This window comes from Mesoplodon mirus, assembly GCF_964341445.2.
Source record: "Mesoplodon mirus genome assembly, chromosome: 6".
NCBI classification, from domain to species: domain Eukaryota; kingdom Metazoa; phylum Chordata; class Mammalia; order Artiodactyla; family Ziphiidae; genus Mesoplodon; species Mesoplodon mirus.
The window spans coordinates 46,876,214-46,897,790 of record NC_138982.1 but is presented as its reverse complement, the minus strand read 5'-3'; the positions used below and the strand labels follow the sequence as shown (position 1 = coordinate 46,897,790).

Here is a 21,577-nt window from a genome sequence, read left to right as displayed (position 1 = left end):
AATTTGCAGCTACTTAAAATAAGGATTACGGTTATATAAAAATCTGAAAAAGTTTTGGAAAAATGCATGTTGGTCCTGGCCATAGTGGTTTCTGACAGCTTGGAGCAAAGGAAAACTACCTGATTGAGCTCAGAGCCTCCTCAAAGCCAAGGCAAAGAGTAAAAACAGCTCCTGTTGTCCAATCAAGAAGCACACTGGTTCGTCTGGCAAGAATGGGTCTGTGCTGAGGCCAGAAAGAAGTTACTCCTGTGACCCAGTCCTGCTGGGACCATCTGCTATCACAGTGGCCAAAAATTTGCAGCAAGTACAGAAATATTTCAGAAATGACTATTATTTATATCCACCCTTAATAAGAACTAAAAGCTTTGAAAGCTTTGGTTCTTCAAAGGTAAGAAGTTCTTTGGGGAGGAGGCCCTGTGATACATTCCAAGTATGTAGCTTTCTTGGGACCAGGCTTCACTTAGTGTCAACATTTAGGGAGCTGATGGTCTGGAGGAAGGAGAATAGGGGCATTGATTAGGCCCCCTTCTTGAATGTTATTGTGTCAGCCATGGTTTTGACAGGAGCCACGGGACAGACAGTGTCACAGTACCTTCATCGGGGGCTCCCTCTTAACTGACTGAAGGCGCCTGTGTGAGTGAGGCCAGTGGAGCTGATCCTGCTCAAAGGGTCCCCCGTTGGCCCAGGGTGGGCTGCATGGCCAAGGTTCTCTCAAAAGCTGCTTTTTGGAGTTTGGCCAAAAATCCTGGAGTTATTACAAGGATGAAAGTATTAGTGTTTGTAATGGGTTTTTCTGAGTTCGACTCACTACGGAGCCGTCAGTCTTGACTGACGGGGGGTGACAGGACCCAGGGGCCTCCCTGTGGTTGGGCCTCCTCACGGCTGGTCAAGGCTGCTACTGCAGCGCTAACTTTGGTCATGGAATAATTAATTTGAACTCTTTCCTTTGGCTAAGATTACCTAACAAGCAGATTAAAGTGCTTTTTAATTTAATATAGAAATGCTAATCATATAGAAACTTTTAGCAAATATTGTAAGGTGTAAAAAATTTTTAATTATCCATAGTTCCCCTTCTCAAAGATAGCTACCATCAGTATTCCAGCGCGTTCCTTTCGGTCTTCGTCTGTTTGTATCATACATGTGACCTAGGTGAGTTGGGACCACGTGGCTGAGGTTGCTGTTATCTCAGTTGCTTCTGAAGGCGACTCCGGTAGCATAATGTTAAGACCTTATTAAGACCGAGTGGGAGGAAGCTGCTGCTTCAGATCCAGATCTAATAATTAGCGAAGTCTAGTAAGGAAGGCTGTTGGGTTGGGGTGTTTTTGAAAAGCTGTTTGCTCCTGGGTGTGCAGGACGCCTTCCAGAGGTCGGGCCTCTCAGGCACTGGTGCTCCCACTGCTGCTGCAGTGCCAACGCTGCCAGCATGGGGCAGCCGGCTTCACCCCCAGCTCAGCGAGTGGCCTCCTGGGGCAGGCTCTGGGGGGGGGGAGGGGTGGGCACGGCTGGCTATGCGGCGTGACACAGGCAGGGGCTACTGAGAGGGCCTGTCAGTGGCATCAGATGGACCAAAGCTGCAGATGGGAGTAAAGCAGGTTCCCGGAAGGGGTGCTTGGGCAGGAGAGAAGAAGTACAGCAGCTGTGCTTTGTTGGCCATTTACTGTACTAAGCACACCGCACATAAACACATTCTCTAGGGGAGGTGGGGAGGGGAGTGGCATTACCCATACTTTGCAGATAAGGAAACAGAAGCTTGAACTGCTCCCAGCTAGTGAGTGGAGAAGCCAAGATGTGAGCCCAAGACTAGCTTCAAAGACAGTCCTTTTACCCTAGGCTCCTAGCGGGGTTGGGGGGAAATGAGTAAGTGTAAAAGAGGAAGTTCGTGGGTTCTGTTAAATATTACTACAGGGCTTCCCTGGTGGCGCAGTGGTTGAGAATCTGCCTGCTAATGCAGGGGACACGGGTTCGAGCCCTGGTCTGGGAGGATCCCACGTGCCGCGGAGCAACTAGGCCCGTGAGCCGCAACTACTGAGCCTGCGCGTCTGGAGCCTGTGCTCCGCAACAAGAGAGGCCGCGATAGCGAGAGGCCCGCGCACCGCGATGAAGAGCGGCCCCCGCTTGCCACAACCAGAGAAAGCCCTCGCACAGAAACGAAGACCCAACACAGCAAAAATTAATAAACTCCTATCCCCAACATCTAAAAAATATATATATATTACTACATACGACACCAGTGTGACTGCAGCCCAGGGTCAGCGTTCTCAGAATCTACAAGCCTCCAAGGGAGAGCAGCAGTAGCCATGGCGCATTAAAGTCCTCTTACTAAGAGAAGATAAAGGAAGACATGAGAAGGCGTTCGTGTTTATAATTAATTTAAAGAAATGTTAAACAAACAGTATGTTTGTGTTTTAGTAAAATCTGAGATTGTACCATTAATCTGTTTGCTTCTCACAGAATACCCAGCACGCAGTCTCTTTTCCCTTAGAAGCATCTAACATGCAAACCAATGAAGTCTGAAATAATAGAACCCTTTGTGTAAGCATATGGTTTTGCTTTTCCCTTTAAAATGACTCTCTCAGAGCATCTCCTTTGCTGGAACGTGCCAGAGCTGGGAGCTAGCACCTCTGAGGGGGCTGACGGCCCCTTGCAGCCTGAGCTGGAAACACGGCCCCACCTCCGCTCTGAGCTGCTTCTAAAACCTGAATGCCACCTCCTGTGATGAAAGTAAATGCTTACCTGGCTAAGCCATCTGAGGGCTGGAAAGGGGTAAATATCCAAAGGGAAATCCTTGAGCTTCCTTACCAAAACTGTCCTTAGCTTGTGCCTCTCATCTCTAAAAGGAACACAAACTCCTTCAAACGTTTCGAGGGCTGCTGTGCAAAGAGGGGACCAGGCTAGTTCCAGGTGGCTGCACTGGCTGGAATTTGTCAAGAAAGGAGAGGGCCTTCCAAAAACAGAATGAGCTGCCTCAACAGCTAGTGAGCTCCCTGTAATGAGATGACGTTTTCAGGTCTTTCAGGGAATGAAGCTAACGCCACCCTTCTCCCAAAGGAGCTCCCAGTTCTCAGTATAGTAGTTCCCATCTAGTCATCAGTACATTAAGGGAACAAAACTGGAGTCAGTAATACTAAGGTAAATGTCATTCACTCAGTACTTCACTCACCCCAAGAAATGTTTTGTTAAAACCAGGGTCGTCTTGGCCATAAAGAAATTGTCTTTAAAACTGAAACCCTATGATTGATATTCTGCTTCTTTGGGAAACTTCTTCCTGGTTACTTAGCATCATGAGTCACGTGCAGGTGATAACCTAAGATTTCTTCTACAGCCCGAACATGTGGGGCCGTTGGTGGGACTATCCAAGGACACCACCTTGGGTTACCATAGGTTATAAAATTATCACGCAGCCTGTGAAAACAACAACGTGGACGTTACTGGATCTTTCAAGGACCTGTTATGTCCATATTCCTCAGCCCCCAACAACCAATTCAGTTCACAGTAGAATGGATCAAGTTCTTCAGATTTAAAAAATGAAGGGTGGCCAAAAGAGGCAATTAAAAAAGATCTGAAGCTTTCCGCACACGTCTCTGAGGCCCAGAGCTGAGCTGGGTGGTGCTGTGTCCCTCTGTGCCTGCTCTGCCCGCAGCCTCGTGCAGCTTGGAGAGGAAGTAGTGCCCCACGGTGAGAACAGAGGACCCTCCCCCTCTGACGGCAGGGGCCGTCTGGTCCTGAGATCTCACCCCAGTCCCCGGGCAGTGGGTTCTGATCCTCTGTGGCTGCTCGCTCCTCTCCGTGGGCAATCACACGTTGAGGATCCGGGGAGCTGAGGCCTGAAAGATGGCTGAGGGGTTAGGGGCGAACTTCTTCCTCACCTCAGGGACCTGGAAAATGAAATGTGGTCACAGATCAGTGGGCCTTTCCCTCGACTTTCCCCCTCCCCACAGCTCCAGGAAAAAAATTCCCTCCTCTTTGTCCTCGAGAGTTGGGACTGCTAACCTGAAGGGTCTGCAGTTAATGCGGGGTTCCTGCGTTAGTGGACATTGGCCAGATGGAGCACATGGACCTTTGTTTCTCCCTGAAGCCTCTTCTGGGTTACCTCCCTTCCAGCTCCTCCTTACACGAACGCCGGGGCCTGGACAGCTTGTCACTAGGGCTCAGTGGTCAAGGGTAAGATTGGGATTTAGAAGGGAGGGGACACCCTGCTCCCCAGAAGTCAACACTAGGGGGACACACATGTGGCTAATGACAAAGCAGCACCTTGGCTTTCTGTTTGCGAGGGACAATTGGGTGCTGAGACACCACTGTCCCTGGCATGATGCCATCCTACACCACCCAAACCTGACTCCTAGTCCCTAACCTGGAAGAAAAGCCTCTGTCCTCACATCCCCTGCAGCCAGGCACCCAGCCCCTCGCCCTGCAGCACCAGCTTCGGACTGACCTGGAAGCCAGCCCCGGTGCTGCGGTCCCATCCAGAGCTGTGGGTTGTGATGACTCTGGCAGGTTTCACCTTTGTGGATCTCGATGGCTTCACTCCAGTCCAAGCCCGGAATTCCTGTCTGGAACAGAACACATCACAACCTTGCACAGGGTCACCCGTCCCTTCCCCTGACCCCTCAAAGGCCTCGGCCCTTGCCCTGTGCTTCTGGAATATTCCTGACCAATGTCCACTGCTGAGATGCTGCTTTGGCTGCAGATGTTCCTTTCTCCTCTTACAAAGGCAGAACTAGCAGAGGAAGTGTACCCCAGACAGCTCCAGCGGGAATTTTCTCTCACGCTGCTGGGGAGCGTGGCACAGGCTGCACAGGGAGTAAGCAGAGAGCTCAGTCAACAACTGGATCCTACTCATCCCGAACTGCGAGCTCCCGGCGTGGGCTGGGCCTCAGAGACAGCACGTTCCAGCCCTGTCCTCCAGGGCTCCCTGTCTTGCCTCCGGGCCACTTCAAGGGGCCCTAGAGGCCCAGACCAGCGAAAGTCACTCGCCTGCAGCCCACATTGCTGGTGGCCCTTATGTCCAGAGGAGGTGCCGGACTGGACAGCACACTGCACGGTCCTCCATACCTGGTTACAACTGAGGAAGAAAATGAGGCTCAGTGTTGTGTTTAGTTTTTAATAACTTGTCTCATTAACTCCTGCAAAAGAGTATAAATTGTAGTGACCATCTCAAGAAACTAAAGACAGCCTGGTGCTGTGCCCGTGGGCACTGATGCGTGGGAGCAGGGAGGGAGGACAGTGGTCTGCACAGGGGGTAGGTGTTGGCTACCTGGAGGGACGTGACAAGGCTGGCACGGCCTAGCTCCAAGTGCTCAGAGTAGCATTCTTTTGACAAAGACTTAATTCTTCAGTTCCTCTTAAAAAAAAAAAAAAAAAGAGCTATTTTAATTCTATCAACTCCCCTACTAAATGGCAGAGACCTCCTGTGCCCACAGGAGCCGCTGGCCAAGGCGATGTTCTGAGGAAAAGGGTCCAGATGGCCAGAGGCAGCACCCATATTTGGGCTGGGTCCATGCCTATCTCACCCCATCCACAGCCCTGGCCGGGTTTCAGGCCCTGAGGTCAACAAAGCAGCCTTTTCTCCTTAGCGGCACAGCTGGGCACCACTGGGCAGGACACGTGTGTAGGGAGCAGCTGTGTCTGTCTGTGGTCAGCACTTGGGTACCAGGCGGCGAATTGGGCCAAGGCCCTATTGGATAACTTTTGCTTCCAAGGCTGCAAGGTTTCAGAGACCAGCTGCCCGAGCCATCTGCTACTCCGTTTCTCCTGGGGAAGCAGGTCCTCCCCTTGGTGTGCCCTTCTGTTCCCACACTGAGCTGAGCCTTGGGTCTGGCAGCACAAGCCCGCTGCCCCAGGGTGGCTGCAGGGGTCCCAGAGCAGGAAGTGACCAGAGCCAGGGGCTAGAGCAGTGCCTGTGGCTGCTTGTGGGGCAGGCCTGGTGCTGGAGCCCAGGTGAGAGGGGGGCCTGCAGTGGGGATGGAGAAGGGACGTTGAAGACAGACTCGTCAGGGCCTGGTGACTGCCCAGGAGATGAGGAGGGCAAGCTAATGGCCTGCCAAGGAGATAATACAGGACTAGCTGAGTTCACTGTGCCTCCCTCTACCAAGCAGTTTCCACCACTGTCCACCTCATGTGAGCCTCAGGTGGACCTTGAGGGCCGCAGTCCCTCCTGCTGAGGGGCAGGGAGCCACCCAGGGCATTGCAGAGTGCCCAGACTGAGGATCCTGAGGCCTGGGTTCTCAGGCCAACATGGCTTCAAACAAATCCCTGAACTTCCCTAAGCCTTCCTGATGGGCACTTGGAAAAGTGGGAGTCAAGTCTAGCACTTTGACTGTTGGCCCTTTAACTGACACCCAGGAAGGAAAGAGGGAGACGACTGGGCCAGGGGTGCTGACACACCAAATTCTGGAGGGAAGGCTCTGGGAGGAACTGGTCAGGAGGAAGGACCCAGGCTGGCAGTGGGCAGGACCCGCTGCCCATCTGGCCGAGTGAGTAAGAGGCAGGTCAGTTCTCACCTGGATCCAGACCAAGGGCCAGGAGAGGCAGGGCCTGCTGGGGTGGAGAGTAGCAGCCAGGAGTACTCGTATCCCTGGGCTCTCTGGATCTGTTCATTTCCTTTGCTTTGTAAATTTCTTTAAATAGTTCGCTTAGGTAATGTGCATCTTTCAAGAAGGCAGGCGGGATGGAGTTGCTCATTCCAGTAGTAGAGCTGAGAGATGGAGGGTCCCCGAGGTTGGCTCGCACGGTGCTGGGGGAGCCAAGTTCAGCAGTGGTCCTATGTCTCTGCCAGGTGACCCAGGCAGCTAAGCTCTTGCTATTTCTGCTTTACAGATGAGGAACGGGTCAGAGGGGCCAAGTGACCCACCAAGTTTATATACCAGGAAGGAGAGCTCTAGTGAGTACCAACTCTTGCCCAACTCAGCACTTTTCCACCACTGCCGGACACAGGTCAAGCAACTACCTGATTCAGAGGAGGCAGCATCTTAGGGGATGATAACCTGTTGGGGGCACAGATTTGGTCTCTGAGGCAAGACACACTTGGGTTGGGTTCTGCTCTGCTCTGCGTGACCTCGTGCCAGCCACTCAAGTTCCTCATCTATAGAATGGGGACAGCAAGAACTGAACTTATTCCAGGGCGTTATTGTGAAGTCTTGGGGAGATAATCTGTGGGAAGTCCTAAGCCTGGTGCCTGGTACATGCCAAGCAGAGAGTAATAACTAGTACCTTTAGTATCACTGGAGCTGGAAGGACCCAGCAGGACATTCAAACCTGCCATCTGCTCAGCAAGAGTGAGGGACGGCTTCTAAAAGTCCAGCCTTTGCTTGGACACTTCCAGTGAGCTGGAGATCAGCACCACGTGACCTTACCCATCGCAGTCAGTTCTAATTATTAGAAAGCGCTTCCTTCTCTGAGCTGAAGCTATCTCCCTGCAAGTTCCGCCCCCGTCTGTGCCTGGAACATCAGCCACTTGAAGGCTCTGCACACCCAGGACCTCTGGCCTTCCAGACCTGTCACCATTCAAGGCCCCTCCAGCTGGTTCAGGGCCCCGTCGTGCAACAGTCGGCACCGTCCACGGCCTGGCTGGGGCCCCAGTGCTGCGGCTCAGTGTCTGCCCTGCCCCTGACATCCTTGGCTGCATTTCTGCAGCTCAGCTTGAGCACACGTCCCTGAACACAAGACCCATCCTGAAACAGCCACTCCCCATCGAGTTCCTTAAAACCTGCATGCCCGTGAAGGAACCTCTGGGGAGACGGAATGTTCCACGTGTCTGAATTATGGTGGTGATGCCCAGGTGTATACAAAAGTCATCCAGCTGTACACTTATAATGGATGAATTTTACTATATGGAAATTATACCTCAATAAAGTTGATTTTAAAAGTAATAAAATTGAAGGGGAAGGTTCATACCTTTTGGCCCTTAATTCCACAGGTAGGAATTCATACTAAAGAAATTATTGTATAAGCAAAGATTTAGCTACAAGAATGCTGATCAAAGGGGAAATTTTTTGTTAAAGGTAATACATGTACTTTTTTTTTTTTAGAGCAGTAGTTCAGGGAATTCCCTGGTGGTCCAGTGGTTAGGACTCTGTGCTTCTATTGCAGGGGGCGTGGGTTCCATCCCTAGTTGGGGAACTAAGTTCCTGCAAGCCATGTGGCACAGCCAAAAGAAAAAAACAAAAAAACAAAGCAGTGGTTCAAAAGGGCAGAGTGAAAAGTCCCTCAGTCTCCTTCCACCCCTGGCAACATCCACAAGTCCTTCCCCTTCTTCCTCTCCCTAAAGGTTACCATTTTCTCACACATCCAAGCAGAGACATCCTACGCTTATTTCAGCAGATACGTATGTATCAATAACCCCTTTAAAAACAAAATAGTAGCAGATGTATCGTTCTTCATCTTTTTTGACATCTTGTATTATCAGTACATTCTGGGCTTCCCAGTAGCCCATCCTATGACAGAGCTATAATTAACTAGTCCACAGGACTGCCCGAGAGGGCAGCGAGTGAGGTAGTGAGCTCGCCGCCACGGAGGTGCTCGCTCGCTCACTCCGAGTCTGGTCGGGGAGCATCGAAGGAGACGCTGGCAGTGCCAGGAACCAAAGGGGATGACCTCGGAGGCCGCCCGCAGCTCTCGAAGTCGTGTGGGATGGGACTCCAGGCGCCTCCTCTCTCCCGCCCACCCTGGTCCTCCAGGCTCCCCAGCTCAGTCTCCTGGGACCACGGGGTTTGCGTACGATGCGCTCCCCTGCCCCCAGCCTCATACCTGTACGATGTGGTCGCCGCTGCAGCCGCATCTGCGTCGCCGACGGGGAGCACGTAGACCCCCCGGCTGTAGGGCGCGGGGGACTTGATCCTGCGGCCGCCCGCTCCCGGCCCGCGCCCCAGTGCTGTATCTCTGGGCCCCGCGGGCGCCGTCCACACGCCGAAGTCCCGCTGGTACTGAGTAAGTGGCACGTCCCGGCCGGGGTCCCGCGCGCCTGCGGGGGACGGGCCCCTGCGTGAGGTGGCACCGCCCAGGCCCGGCTCCTCGCTCTCGAGGTCGGAGTAGCTGTGCAGGGTCAGTGGCACGGCCACGTCGGAGCGGTCCAGCTGGTTCCAGCGCCGCGCCAGGCAGCAGAGGCGGCTGATGCACGGCCACGCCATGCCAGCCCCGGCGCCTGGCGCTTGCTCGACTCCCTGCGCTCCGGGCCCGCGCCGCCCCCCGCCCGTGGCCCCGCCCTCGCGGCCCTCCCGGCTCCGCCGCAGCCCCGCCCCCCGGCCTAGGGGTGGCCACCCAGGGAGCGGAGGGCTGGGCGACAGCCCCGCGAGGCCAGGGCCGCCTGTGCAGGGCTGGAGCGGGGCGCCGGTGAAGGAAGAGGGTAAGGCTGGAGGGGTGCAGAAACGGGGCTGGGGTTGGAGGAACTGAAACCGCCCGGAGGCACAAGTGTCCAACTTGAAGAATGTCTCATAATTTAATCCAAAGTTCCCTAAATGCTCTCTTATAATTTAGACCTGGCTTCGCAGAGGCTGACGGCCGGATGGCGACAATTCCTAGCTGATCGCCCTCCGCCAGCCCCCAGGCTGCAGCCCGCCTCCCGGAGGGTCTGTTGGACCCCGCCGACACGGGACAAGCCGTGGCTGCCAGATTTGCGCGAGGCTGCAGCGCGGGGCTCGTGGGCACGCAGGGGGAGACGCGCGATGAGGGAATCACAGGGAAGACTTGGGGCCGCGCTTCCCATAGAACGCGGGTTTGAATCAGCCGTTATGATGCCAAATTTGGGACATGCAATTCAGCTTCCACCTAGAATTGGCATTAGCCCTCAATTGATATTTCCTGAGGCCTAAAATCCCTCATTTTAAAGCATGGCCATAAAGGCTTGCTTATAAAGCTGCCACAAATCTTTGGCCACTATGCTATAAAAGTTTCTCTCCCTCCTGCGCAGAGCTAAGTACAGGTAATCCTCCAGGCTATAGGTCAGTCTGTTTAATGCAGGACAGGGTATCAAACAGCTCCCTGGCCACACACAAAGGCTTCCTGAATATGTGACACTAGCCCTCAGTATGCAGTGCAGACCAATTACTAGTAACACTGTTGAAACAGCATTAATTACCCAGTGCTCCATCTCCAGCATATACTTGGACAGTATCCAGCCTGCACCTCAGAGGGAGGGCTGCAGTACAGCCCTGGCCATCAGAGTACAGAGTCCTCTCCCACACCACTGCCTATCTTAGCTTGAAGGCACAGTAAAGTGACACAACGACTGCCCCACGAGGCAGCAGCAGAGGAGCCCGGGTACACTGGGAGATGACACAGCTGCTCAGAGTACGCCGGCTTTGTGTGACTTATGTGTGCCAGGGCCTGGGTCAGCCACCTGGGAGATTGGTGACTAAAACACCCTGTTCTGCAGAAAAAAAAGAGCAGCCCTTCTTGTTTTGATTTCTTCATTCACTAAACAACAGTCAAAGAGCACTTACAACGTGCCTGGAATAATGCTGGGTGCCTTCAGGAGGTTTACAGTGCAGTGGGGGACAGACGTGGAAAGCAGTGTAACAGAGCTTTCCAACAGCGAGAGAGGGCCAGGGGCCTCGCCGCCCGTAGTGAGGGAGGGTAGTGGGGTCGGGTGGGAATGCAGGGTCCAGGGGCCAAGGGTTCAGCCACAGGCAGCAGAGGCTGGGCCACGGAGGGCCTTGGTAGCCACACTAGGGAGTTTTCATAGGCGACAACAGGAAATGACTAAAGTGTTTTTAGCACTCTGTGGCCTTGTGGAGAAGTACAGGACATTTTAGAGAGCAGCTGGAGAACAATCTTAACAACAGTCCAGGTTAGAGACAAGGGACTGAACTTAAGGCATTGGGAGTGGAGAGAAGGGGCTGGATTCTAGAAATGAGAGGTGAGAGAGGGAAGTCTAGAATGGCCCCAGGTTTCTGGCTTAAGCCAGGAGTCATATTTGAAGTGCCTGTGTAGTGGGGTCCGAGGACCTGGAACTATGCCTGGGACATAGTTCCATACTGTCTACAAAGTAGACATATATACTGAGTGACAGCTTAGAGATATTCAGTGGGTCCAGACCTCAGAAGACATCCTCACAGAGATAAATGAAGCCACAAAAATGGAGAGAGACGAGACAGCTAAGAGTGCACTCCTGGGATCCCACACTTCGGAAGACAGTGGAGGTGGCACAGGCTGAGAGGCACGCTAGCCAGGCAGAGCACGGCCTTGGGGTGCTCACGTGCCAGCAGAGAAGCCAAGATGAGAAAGCAAGATACCCCAGCGGGCAAACAGGAGAGTAGGGACAGTTGCCAAAGCCATGGACAGTTAGGCTTGTGCTTCTGGAGCTGGGCGCTAACCTCCCAAGGCCTCTCACAGGTAGGTAACTTGACCTTCCAAACGTTCCTTCTCTAAACATCACAAAGCAGAGAGAGCAGACATGTCTTTGTTGCCTGTTTTCCGGATCTGCCCACGGACGACATGAATTTCATTTTGGACTCCATATGGAATGTCCATGTGATCTTAGCCTCCCATCCCATCTCTGAAAAACACTTCTTGTCTCATCTGTAAGGCACAGGGTTCTTAGCATAACTACATATTCAGAAATGTCAAAGCACAGCAGTGTGACCTTGGGCAGTTCCCACACACGACCACCCTGGCTCCTTACTGGCAAAATGAGGGCTGGGTTAACAAAAATTCTCTCTCCTTAAAAGTGACATTAGTTTAGACTATTCTAAACTAGAAGAGAGTCCCCTTCCTGGCAAGAATGACCGGTACTTTGCAGCAGAGAAGAGTTTGGCTTGGTGGGAAAAAGATGAGGAACCACTATAACTGGACAATTCCTATGTGCTGGGCACATGCTGCCACTCAGCTCTCAGCACCGTGTGAGGTGAGCACGACTCCCTTCCTTGTCATGAAGCCAGGCGCTCCGTGCCCGCCACCATGCAAGCCCGGCCCTCTCTAGCACAAGGTGCAAAATTTGGTATAACCTTTTGAGATCAACCAAAAGACTCAAAAACTCTTCTATAAATCCTTTCAAGAAAAACTTTTAAATTCTCAAATCACATTTCCTAGAAATAATTCTCAATCATGAGGACAAGTGAGTTCCACTACAGTGAAGCTATGATGACGACCACTGTCTGCTATGTCAGTATGATGCTCCACTTCGAAGAATCTACATTTTCCAACATAAGATGCTATTAAGCTCAGATTCAAGTCTGAATTTATCCAAGATACTTCCTTCTAATTCTTAATTTAGCTACAATTTTAACCTAGAAAGCAAAACCTAAAAGTATCTTTCTGTATATGCCACTCACTGCCACGAAACATTACCTACCTTTTTGGGAAAATTTAGAAAATATTGCAGCTGTTATTTCAGACCCATGCCAGAGAGAAGATGCTCTTAACTTTTACCTGTCAACCAAGCAAGGAAAGGGGTAAGTAAGTAAGAGTAAATATTTAGCAGAGGTGCTAGAAGGCCAACATTAAGAAATAAGCGCCTCTGAGTTCCAATCAGACCTTTCCATGTACTCAAACTATGTTAAATATAACAACGAAGAGCAAGATTCCAGGGCAGCATTAGTGCTCTTCAAAAGAGACATATACCCGCTGTTTACAAACTAGAGATATAAACCTTTATTTCACAACTTTGTCATAATTCATTTTCTAATGAGACATGTACTGGGGACATAGTTTAAAATACTGGGAAAGCTAGATGCTCAGTGTCTTCCAGGCAGGAGCAAAGATGTGGTCACTCCAGGGCCGATGCATTCCTAGGGCTTCAGGCAGCATGGACCAGTCGTACCAGTATTGTCCAACCCCAGTTTTACTTAGAGCCACCTCCTTTTTTGGGGCCGTTAGTCCTCATTTCATGCCAAATTTTCACTAGAGGCTCCCTGTTCTTCCAAATGAGTTCATGACCATAAGTAATATACCATCTGGGGAAAAGAAAAACAAACCAGGTCCAACATTCAAACAGTACGACATACAAATGCCAAGTACTATGATGATAACAAGCTGACGTTTTAAAAACTGAATGCCACTGTCATTTACTATCCAGCATATTAAAATAGCTGATTAATTTATTTAATGTAGATCAATGACTTACCTTTAATATACAGAAGACATAAAAGATGGAAATAGGATGGACCATGTGTGACTGCTCCAAAACTGTAAGTACTTCACACACACTACTTTTAATTCACCACAACCCTGCAAATCAAGTATCACTTTTCCCATTTACAAACACGAAGAAATCAAGTCTGAAAGAAAGTCATTTGCCCAAGGCGCTAACAGCTTCTAAGTGGTCAATCAAGCACTCACTAGTAGGTCAGAGTGATTCTAAGCCTGGACTCTTTTTGTTATATCAAGTGTAAGAAATGTCAGAATCAGAATTTACTAATAATGATGGCTATACTAATTTAAATGCCTCTCACCTTCAGCCTGGCTACACAAAAGGATCCAAATTCTGCCCACCTTTTAAAATACAGCTCCAATCCCCATCCTCTGTTAAACAATGCCTAAAAGCAGCCTGAAGCAATGAGCCGAGGAAGCTGAAACACTGAGAGGTTTAGTAATTTAACTTGCTCAGGCTGCACAACTAGGAATGACCAAACTGAGACTAGAAACCAAATCCGACCCTGTAACCTGTGCTCTAACCACGGGGCTACACTTCAGCCTCTCAGGAGCATCTGCTTAAGCTGAGGAACACACAGGGAGTGAGATCAGAAGCCCACGGCCCGGGGTCTTCTGCACGACCAGGAGCTCTACCCGAGGGCAGCACAGGCTGCACGAGAAGCTCAAAGGCATCTGCCTCCCCGGGGAGCTTCCCTGGAGGAGGGGCATTTGGAATGGCTATTTTAAAAAGCTTTTGTTATTGAAACTTTTATTTTTGCCCTGGTTTCCCCAAACAGATTTCATGTTCCCTGAGGCAGAAACTAGATTTTGTTGATCTTTCATCTTAGACACCTGACTGAAAAAATGCTCTATTCAACTTAATTGATATCAGAATGGCAGTTTAATGTTTTAACATTTTCTTAATGTTTGGAGCATGTATTTTTTTTATTACAAAGGGCTTGAACTGTACCTGAATCTGAATTCTCACTAAATATAGTTAAAATTTAATCATAAAAAGTCACCATTGGGCCTCCCTGGTGGCGCAGTGGTTGAGAGTCCGCCTGCCGATGCACGGGATACGGGTTCGTGCCCCGGTCTGGGAGGATCCCATATGCCGCGGAGCGGCTGGGCCCGTGAGCCATGGCCGCTGGGCCTGCGCATCCGGAGCCTGTGCTCCGCAACGGGAGAGGCCACAACAGTGAGAGGCCCGCATACCGCAAAAAAAAAAAAAAAAAAAGTCACCATTAAAATTTTGAAAAATAATCAGTAAATTTACAGAAAGAAAAAAGCATTTTAAAAACATGCAAATTAATTAAGAGGCATGTTAACAAAATTCTTTTGGGCTTAGAGTGACGTTCTCTGGTGAACTTAAAACAAGAGAAAAAGGATCACCCTATGATTCAAATGCAATTATAAAACTCTTACAAGAAATGAAACACCTGTCGGGAACTCTCCATTAGTAAAGTGTCTTCTCAAATCTTTTTAACCTACTTATTTCAAGCAAAGAGTCAAACACTTTAATCTTACAGGTACATTGTTTTGATTAAACTCATAAGTTCAAATGTAATTGGTCATTTGGTTAAATTAAAATTAGGAAAATATTTCAAACTGACTAGTTTTTGAGGTATCTTTTTTTCTGTTTGTTTTTGGTAGCAGCCTCACAGTCTAGTGCTCAGTCTGAAACTCCAGCTCTGCAATGACTCACTGTGTGACCTTGGATAACTCCCTTCTTTAAGCAGTTTCCTTTCTGTAAATTGGACTACCTCACAGGATGTTAAGAGTATTAAATTACTCCTTAGCGTAGGCACACAGCAAATACTCAATATACATTAGCTATCATTACTGCAGCAGTACAAGGTGAAGACCATAAAATGTGGTCAGGGACATAATGTCAAAGCAATGCGCAGGAGGTTGCTAACAGATCTTTACCTTTTCTAACATCTTTAATCTAGACTGAGGAATCTTTACCATTAAAGATGTTAGAAAAGATGAATTCTAGATATGACCAAGATCTAGTAAACGAATGGAGTTGAAATTAGAAACAGCAAAGAGAAAGGATTCCTCTGCCTTTCAGATTCTGGACTTTAAAATACATTTGATCCAGTTTTCAGAACAGAAAAAGGTCATCTAATTATAGTTGAGAGGAATAAAAAACTGCTGTGGAGAAGATCCTTTAAGTATACATGGAAGGAGCCAGGTAAATTTGGAGTTAATAAAACAAAACCCCTTTTCATCAGTCTTTATGTTTCTCATACTGTAATACCAGGTCAGTTTATACTATTTATAATGGGCTGCTGTTAAAGCTCGAACTCACACATGCTATTCTTTAATCATCACTGAAAATTATAAATGGCATAATGGCATTTAGTTCCACCGCCTACTGGGCAAAACTCCACTTAGAGTAGATTTTTCTACTTTTTTTTTTTTAATTAAAAAACTAAGGGCGCTTCCTTGGTGGTGCAGTGGTTGGGAGTCCGCCTGCCGATGCAGGGGGCGCAGGTTCGTGCCCCGGTCCAGGAAGATCCCACGTGCCACGGAGCGGCTGGGCCCGTGAGCCATGGCCGCTGAGCCTGTGCGTCCGGAGCCTGTGCTCCGCAGCGGGAGAGGCCACAACAGTGAGAGGCCCGCGTACCGCAAAAAAAACCCCAAAAAACGAAGGTTTCCCATTGTTGTGAAATAAAGTAAAAACCAAATAAGGGTAAAAGGCAACAGTATGCAAGAAAAGAGAGGCCATCAGGGATCCAGCATATCAGACAGACAACAGCTCTGCTGAAGGGCCTCTCACGGTCAGATGGACTCCAGGAGTCCTGAGGATGTTCTATGACAGCGTCGCTACAGCACTATGTTTTAGGCAGGCGTCCATTGCCTGAAGCACAAGTGGGAGATCTTGTAACCACAATGTAACTGTAATCACTGTGGTGTGACAGAGGCGGGGAGGGCTTTGGATCTGGGTGTATTAAATCTCTGCTCTGCTACTTAAGAGCTGTTTGACCTAGGGAAGATCACTTCTGAGCCTCAGTTTCCATCAGTGAAACAGAGGTAATAATTATATACCGCAAGGTAACTAGCTCAGTGCCTGCAACATAACAGATGCTCAATAAATAGTCAACACGAGTTTATGACATCTGGCCTCTACTCCAGTCGTGCAGCAGGCACCTGCACACTCATCGCAAGCAGAGGACCAGTTCCACCCACTCCGGGTGTCTGCCCAGCACTGGTGAGGTCAGTGGTAGACAGGTAGGGGAGCAGGGTAGGGACTAGGCAGGGGAGATGTGGCTTGAGAGTGGGGAAAGGAATACAGCACAGACTAGGGGGCTGGGTAACAGTCTCCATGAAGGACTAGGAATTTTGACAGTCATGAGTTCAGGTGACTTGAGGTTAAGGGGAGGGTAAAGGCACAGATGGTCTCCCTCTGCAAATGACCGAGGCAGGGGCAGGGCCAACAGTCTCACGTTCCCATCTCATACGGTGAAGCTGCTCAAGACCAAAGCAAACCATGTTGCGATTTCCCTGCCCTCCCAACCCCAGCTGCCCTGCTTCCATCACAGAAGTAACTGCCTTATTCTGCCTTCCTTAGGGGTGGGGGGAGGGAGATGAGCTGAGAAAGCAGTGTAACAGTCAATCATACTCAAACTTACATTCCAAAGAGAGCTCCCCCAAGATGTGCTGCATGATCAAAAAATTTCCATCCCAGGATCATTCCTGCTGTATCCATGGCAATAATGGCTTTTAGGGCCTGAAAGCCAGCAAAAGAGAACAGAACTGATACAACTTTGATTCCTCCAGCATTGACATTTCTAATTTAAGGGCAAGAATTCAGTCAATGTAAAAATATCACCACTGTCCCCAGCACTTCACTTCATAAAAATACTCACATTCCCTGCCGTGAACGTGAACATTGGAAGGAAGATAATGGCGAGCCTCCCTTCTGGGATCTTAGTGCAGACAGCTGCAAGGACAGTCATGATTGCGCCCGACTGCAAATTAACACATTGGGGAAAAAATGAAACTCTCATTGTGCAACTGCTTAGTGACTATAACGTCTAAAGTAGAAATACTTTTTCCAGAAAGCTTACAAGCCACACATTTCTAGGTGAGCACAAAGTTAAAAAGCTTTCCGTTACTAACGTACAAAATATCAGGCAAAGGGACTCTAAGTCCGTGATATGGTAACCACCTGGCAAGGACTGAACTACAGGCAATAAGATGTAACAATCAGCATGTCAGCAGTTAATGAACTTCAGGGACAGTGTTATGTGTGTCACATGCATCATTTCATTTAATGACTAAAAAAGGACTTCTCAAACTTCAACAAAACTCCTCGAGGGACTTCCCTGGTGGCGCAGTTGTTAAGAATCTGCCTGCCAATGCAGGGGACATGGGTTCGAGCCCTGGTCCAGAAGATCCCACGTGCGCGGAGCAACTAAGCCTGTGTGCTGTAACTACTGAGCCTGCGCTCTAGAGCCCATGAGCCACAACTACTGAGCCCACACGTGCCACAACTACTGAAGCCCACACGCCTAGAGCCTTGCTCCACGAGAAGCCACCGCAATGAGAAGCCCGCGCACCGCAATGAAGAGTAGCCCCCAGTCGCTGAAACTAGAGAAAGCCCACCACATGCAGCAACGAACACCCAACACAACCAAATAAATAAATAAATAAATAAATAAAAGAAAAAAAAAAACAAACCAAAACTCCTCGAACCAGAGAGTGAGCATGAATTTGCCCAAAGAAACCCACATGTGTGGAATTTCTCCCAAATTTAATGCTTTACCATAAATCACGTGAAATTTGTATCCTACTTCATTATAACACTAAACATTTTCCTTAAAACGTTTGACAAATGTTCCGCTCCAGGAAAGCATGCCAAATTTATCCCATGGCTCTGCATGACACCCCCCCCCCCCACAGCATCCTCCCAGGGACACACATGCTTGAGAAGCACTTTCCCCAACAGCCTTGTATTTGAGAATAAAAATTGAAACTTAAAAACCTTATGACCAGTAAGTCAACCATTTCTTGTTATAATTGAAATTATAATTACTGTATAGTTTTATCATCTATTGTGTTTTTCCACATTGCTACATAACCTTCATAATTTAAATTGATAATGGCTATGAAATATCTCCTGGATAAATTATGATAATTTAACTAAACTTTCTTAATGTTATACATGTTCCTAATTCCTCTAAATGTTACAATACTTGAGAAATTGGATCATAATCCCTTGTTTACATTAAATCTCATGATAATCATTCATTCAAATACTTGAGTCCTACCAGGCACTATGCTAGATGATGGGGATACGGAGGGGAACAAAATTGACAGTCTCTGCCTTAGTGGAGCTTACAGACTGGCATGAAAGACATAAATGAGTAAAACCAACAAAATATAATCAGTTATGATGGGGAAGCACAGCAACTGCCAAACTGTTTTCCAAAGTGGTTTTAGTGTTTTACTTTCCTACCAGCAGTGTATGAGATTTCCAGTTCCTCCACAGCCTCACCAACACTTGGTATGGTCAGTCTTTTAAATCTGTAATATAGGTTTATAGTGATATCTCAGTGTGGTTTTTATTTTCATTTTCCTAACAACTAATGATGTTCATCTTTTCATTTGCTTAGTTGCTATCCATACATCTTCTTTCAAGTGTCTGTTCAAACCCTTTGCTCATTCTTTTTGAATTTTTCTTTATATAGTCTAGACACAAGTCCTATATCAGACTTCTGACATGTAAATCTTTTCTTTCAGCATGTATCTTGTCTTTTAACAGTGTCTTTGGAAGAGTGTAAGTTTTTAACTTACATGACGTCTGATTGATTCATTCATTCATTCATTCATTCATTCATGCATGCATGCATGCAGTACACGGGCCTCTCACCGCTGTGGCCCCTCCCGTTGCGGAGCACAGGCTCCGGACACACAGGCTCAGCGGCCATGGCTCACAGGCCCAGCCGCTCCGCGGCATGTGGGATCCTCCCGGACCGGGGCATGAACCCGCGTCCCCTGCATCGGCAGGCGGACTCTCAACCACTGCGCCACCAGGGAAGCCCTGATTTATTAATTTGTGCTTTTTGGTCTCTCAACTATGAAATCTTTGCCTAAAATAAGGTCACAAAGAGTTTTTTCCTATGTTTTCTTCTGTAAGTTTTTATTTTAGGTTTTACATTTAGGTCTGTTTCACTTTGAAAAAAACTCCAAAATACTCCTGAACCAGATTCACCAATTTTCAACATTCTGCCACATTTCACTTATCATTTTTTCTTTATATCTGTACTTTTTTTCCTGAACCATTTGAGTAGGCTGCATATATCATACCCTTTTACCCCTAAATACTTCAGTGTATATTTCCTAAGAACTTGAATATCTTTATATATCCTACAATACAGTTCTCAATTTTAAGAAATTTTATACTGATATATTATACTTTCATTTAATCTATAAACATATTCCAGTTTTATCAATTGTTCCACTAATGCCCTTGCAGCTGTTTTTCCCCACGTATTGCATTTAGTTGCCATGTCTCCTTGGTCTCCTAAAAGCTGGACCATTTCCACAGCCTTTTTTAAAAAAGGGGGTCCATTTTCATTAAAAGCCTCTGACTAAAAAAGGTGAAAACAAAGAATCTCTGCATGGGGTAGGCTAAACATCTGTCTAAAAAGCAAGTTGTAGGAATTCCCTGGTGGTCCAGTGGTTAGGACTCTGCACTTCCACTGCCAGGGGCCCAGGTTCAATCCCTGGTTGGGGAACTAAGATCCCGCAAGCCACACGGTGCGACCAAAAAATAAATAAATAAAATAAAAATGTCATTAAAAAAAATAAAAAAGTTGCAATTTATTCGGACACATAAATGTTTAATGTATAATAAGTACAGTAAGTTATAGTCACAAAGAAACTGGCTTTACATAGAAATGCACAGCTAATGAGAATTTTCTTTAATATTTAAGTTTCTGTAATGAGGACTTCAGATGGAGAATACAATCATCTATGGAGAAGCAATTTAGAGGGTACAGGATTTTAGTGCTCTTCTTTCAATTCAGCTAACCAAATTATATTTGTTTCATTTGGGGGAAAAGTGTAATTTTATTGGTTTTTTTCTCTCTCAGAAAATAAGGTCTCAACTTGATTTCTTCTGGGTTTTGTTGAGTTGACTTTTTTAGGTTTTATTTAAAAATCTAGGATACTCAAGTTGCACATCTTAAAGCCTGAAAGGTGAAGGGTTACTCTTTAACTTTCAAGTTCTCAGTGACACTGACATCCACTCTGCTTAATACAGTATATGCTGGTAGATTATAGTGGCAGATGTTGAAGTTCTAGCCAAAACAAATCTTTCATAACAAATATAAATTTGGCCAGTATAACATGTTGCACCCTAGAGGAACCATGACCCAGCAAGTTTTGTGGGGAATCCCATCTTCTGAGGTAGTGCTGATATCCTTCCTTGAAAGCTGCTGTGATACATTAAGGACGTGGAGTGGGGAACCAGTGAAAGAGTGAACAAATTACGGAGGCTGTGTGTGCATGTGTGTGTATCTTCACAAGGCAGCGATTGCCCTGTGAAGGGAAGTCAGGATTTCTGAAGAACCTCATGTGTTACTATTGCAGACTTACACAGGAGCCAGTTTGGTAAATATACAATAGCAGACAGTTGATCTTAAGTAGAGAATACAGAATTCTGACTCCTAACCTCCACTGCAAAATTAACATGTATCTCCAACACCCAGCCTATCCCTTTTAATATGTAGTTGACTTTGTTTCCTTGTTCTTTCATTTTTTTAGCCTAAGCCCTGGGTTGTCTTTGTCCACTTGCCTGAACTCATGTCTTAGGTTCTCCTTCTGAGGAATATTAATGCTGCCCTTCCACCATGTAGCTTCCCCATCCCATTCCTAGGAATGCAGCATGAGCTGGTTTCCCTGTTTAGGCTGACTGGCAACTACATATTAAAGGGCTGCGGACTTCGGGGATGCCTGGGACCCATAAGTCTTTAAAGTTTTAGTAATTCCTAAAATGTAAGATTTTATCTTTTATCTTTATCCTGAAGCAACGCTTCACACAGAAGACCCTAAAAAGTTGGTGATTAAGAGAGGTAGATGCTATTTTCCAGAAATAGCCTTTTAATATAAAAAAGTAGGGAGCTTTCCTTTTAATTACAGGGGCAATCAGTCAATTATAGGAGCACCTTTTAGAAATTTTTCTCTTAGGTATTTTTTTAACATCCAATTTGAAATAACTTAAATCTTACAGAAAAGTTTGCAGGAATAGTACAAAGGACTCCCAAATCTTTAAACATAAAAAATAAAAGCAAGTTGGGTTTACTGAAGTATAAGTGACACACAAAAAACTGCACATGTTTAAAGTTTATAATTAAGTTTTGACACATAAATACCTATGAAACCATGGCCACACTCAAGATTATGAGTGTGGCCAAAAAGTTCATCATCCCCAAAAGTTCCCTGGTGCTCCTCTGCAGTGCATCCCTCCTGCTCCTCCCCCATTCCTAGGCTACAACTT

The 21,577-nt window shown here is 47.6% G+C and overlaps 2 protein-coding genes across 10 annotated transcripts in view; both read right to left on the bottom strand.

The window, feature by feature from the left end:
* Window positions 1–190: 190 nt before the first annotated feature.
* On the bottom strand, window positions 191–9,125 carry MAP6D1 (MAP6 domain containing 1; the record flags this gene model as incomplete). Of its 8 annotated transcripts, none has more annotated exons than XM_082625858.1 (5): window positions 191–745; window positions 1,089–1,228; window positions 2,227–3,875; window positions 4,433–4,550; window positions 8,746–9,125. In XM_082625858.1, 3 exons carry the CDS (start codon window positions 9,123–9,125, stop codon window positions 3,795–3,797), a joined length of 579 nt encoding a protein of 192 aa, XP_082481984.1. In that variant the 3' UTR covers window positions 191–745; window positions 1,089–1,228; window positions 2,227–3,794. The 8 variants fall into 8 exon arrangements, with proteins under 8 accessions (XP_082481984.1, XP_082481986.1, XP_082481985.1 ...); XM_082625860.1 differs by having other exon boundaries at window positions 1,089–2,319; window positions 2,800–3,875; XM_082625859.1 differs by having other exon boundaries at window positions 1,089–2,984; window positions 3,161–3,875.
* A 3,436-nt stretch (window positions 9,126–12,561) lies between these two features.
* Window positions 12,562–21,577, bottom strand: part of PARL (presenilin associated rhomboid like) — a 63,281-nt gene continuing 54,265 nt past the window's right edge. Inside the window, exons 8-10 of one of the 2 annotated variants that reach the window (XM_082625852.1) lie at window positions 16,941–17,042; window positions 16,704–16,801; window positions 12,562–12,887 (exon numbers count right to left, since the gene is read on the bottom strand). In XM_082625852.1, the coding sequence (XP_082481978.1) occupies window positions 12,776–12,887; window positions 16,704–16,801; window positions 16,941–17,042 (312 nt within the window). In that variant the 3' untranslated portion in view covers window positions 12,562–12,775. The remainder of the gene's footprint in view (window positions 12,888–16,703; window positions 16,802–16,940; window positions 17,043–21,577) is intronic. The other variant, XM_082625853.1, reaches the window with a different exon arrangement.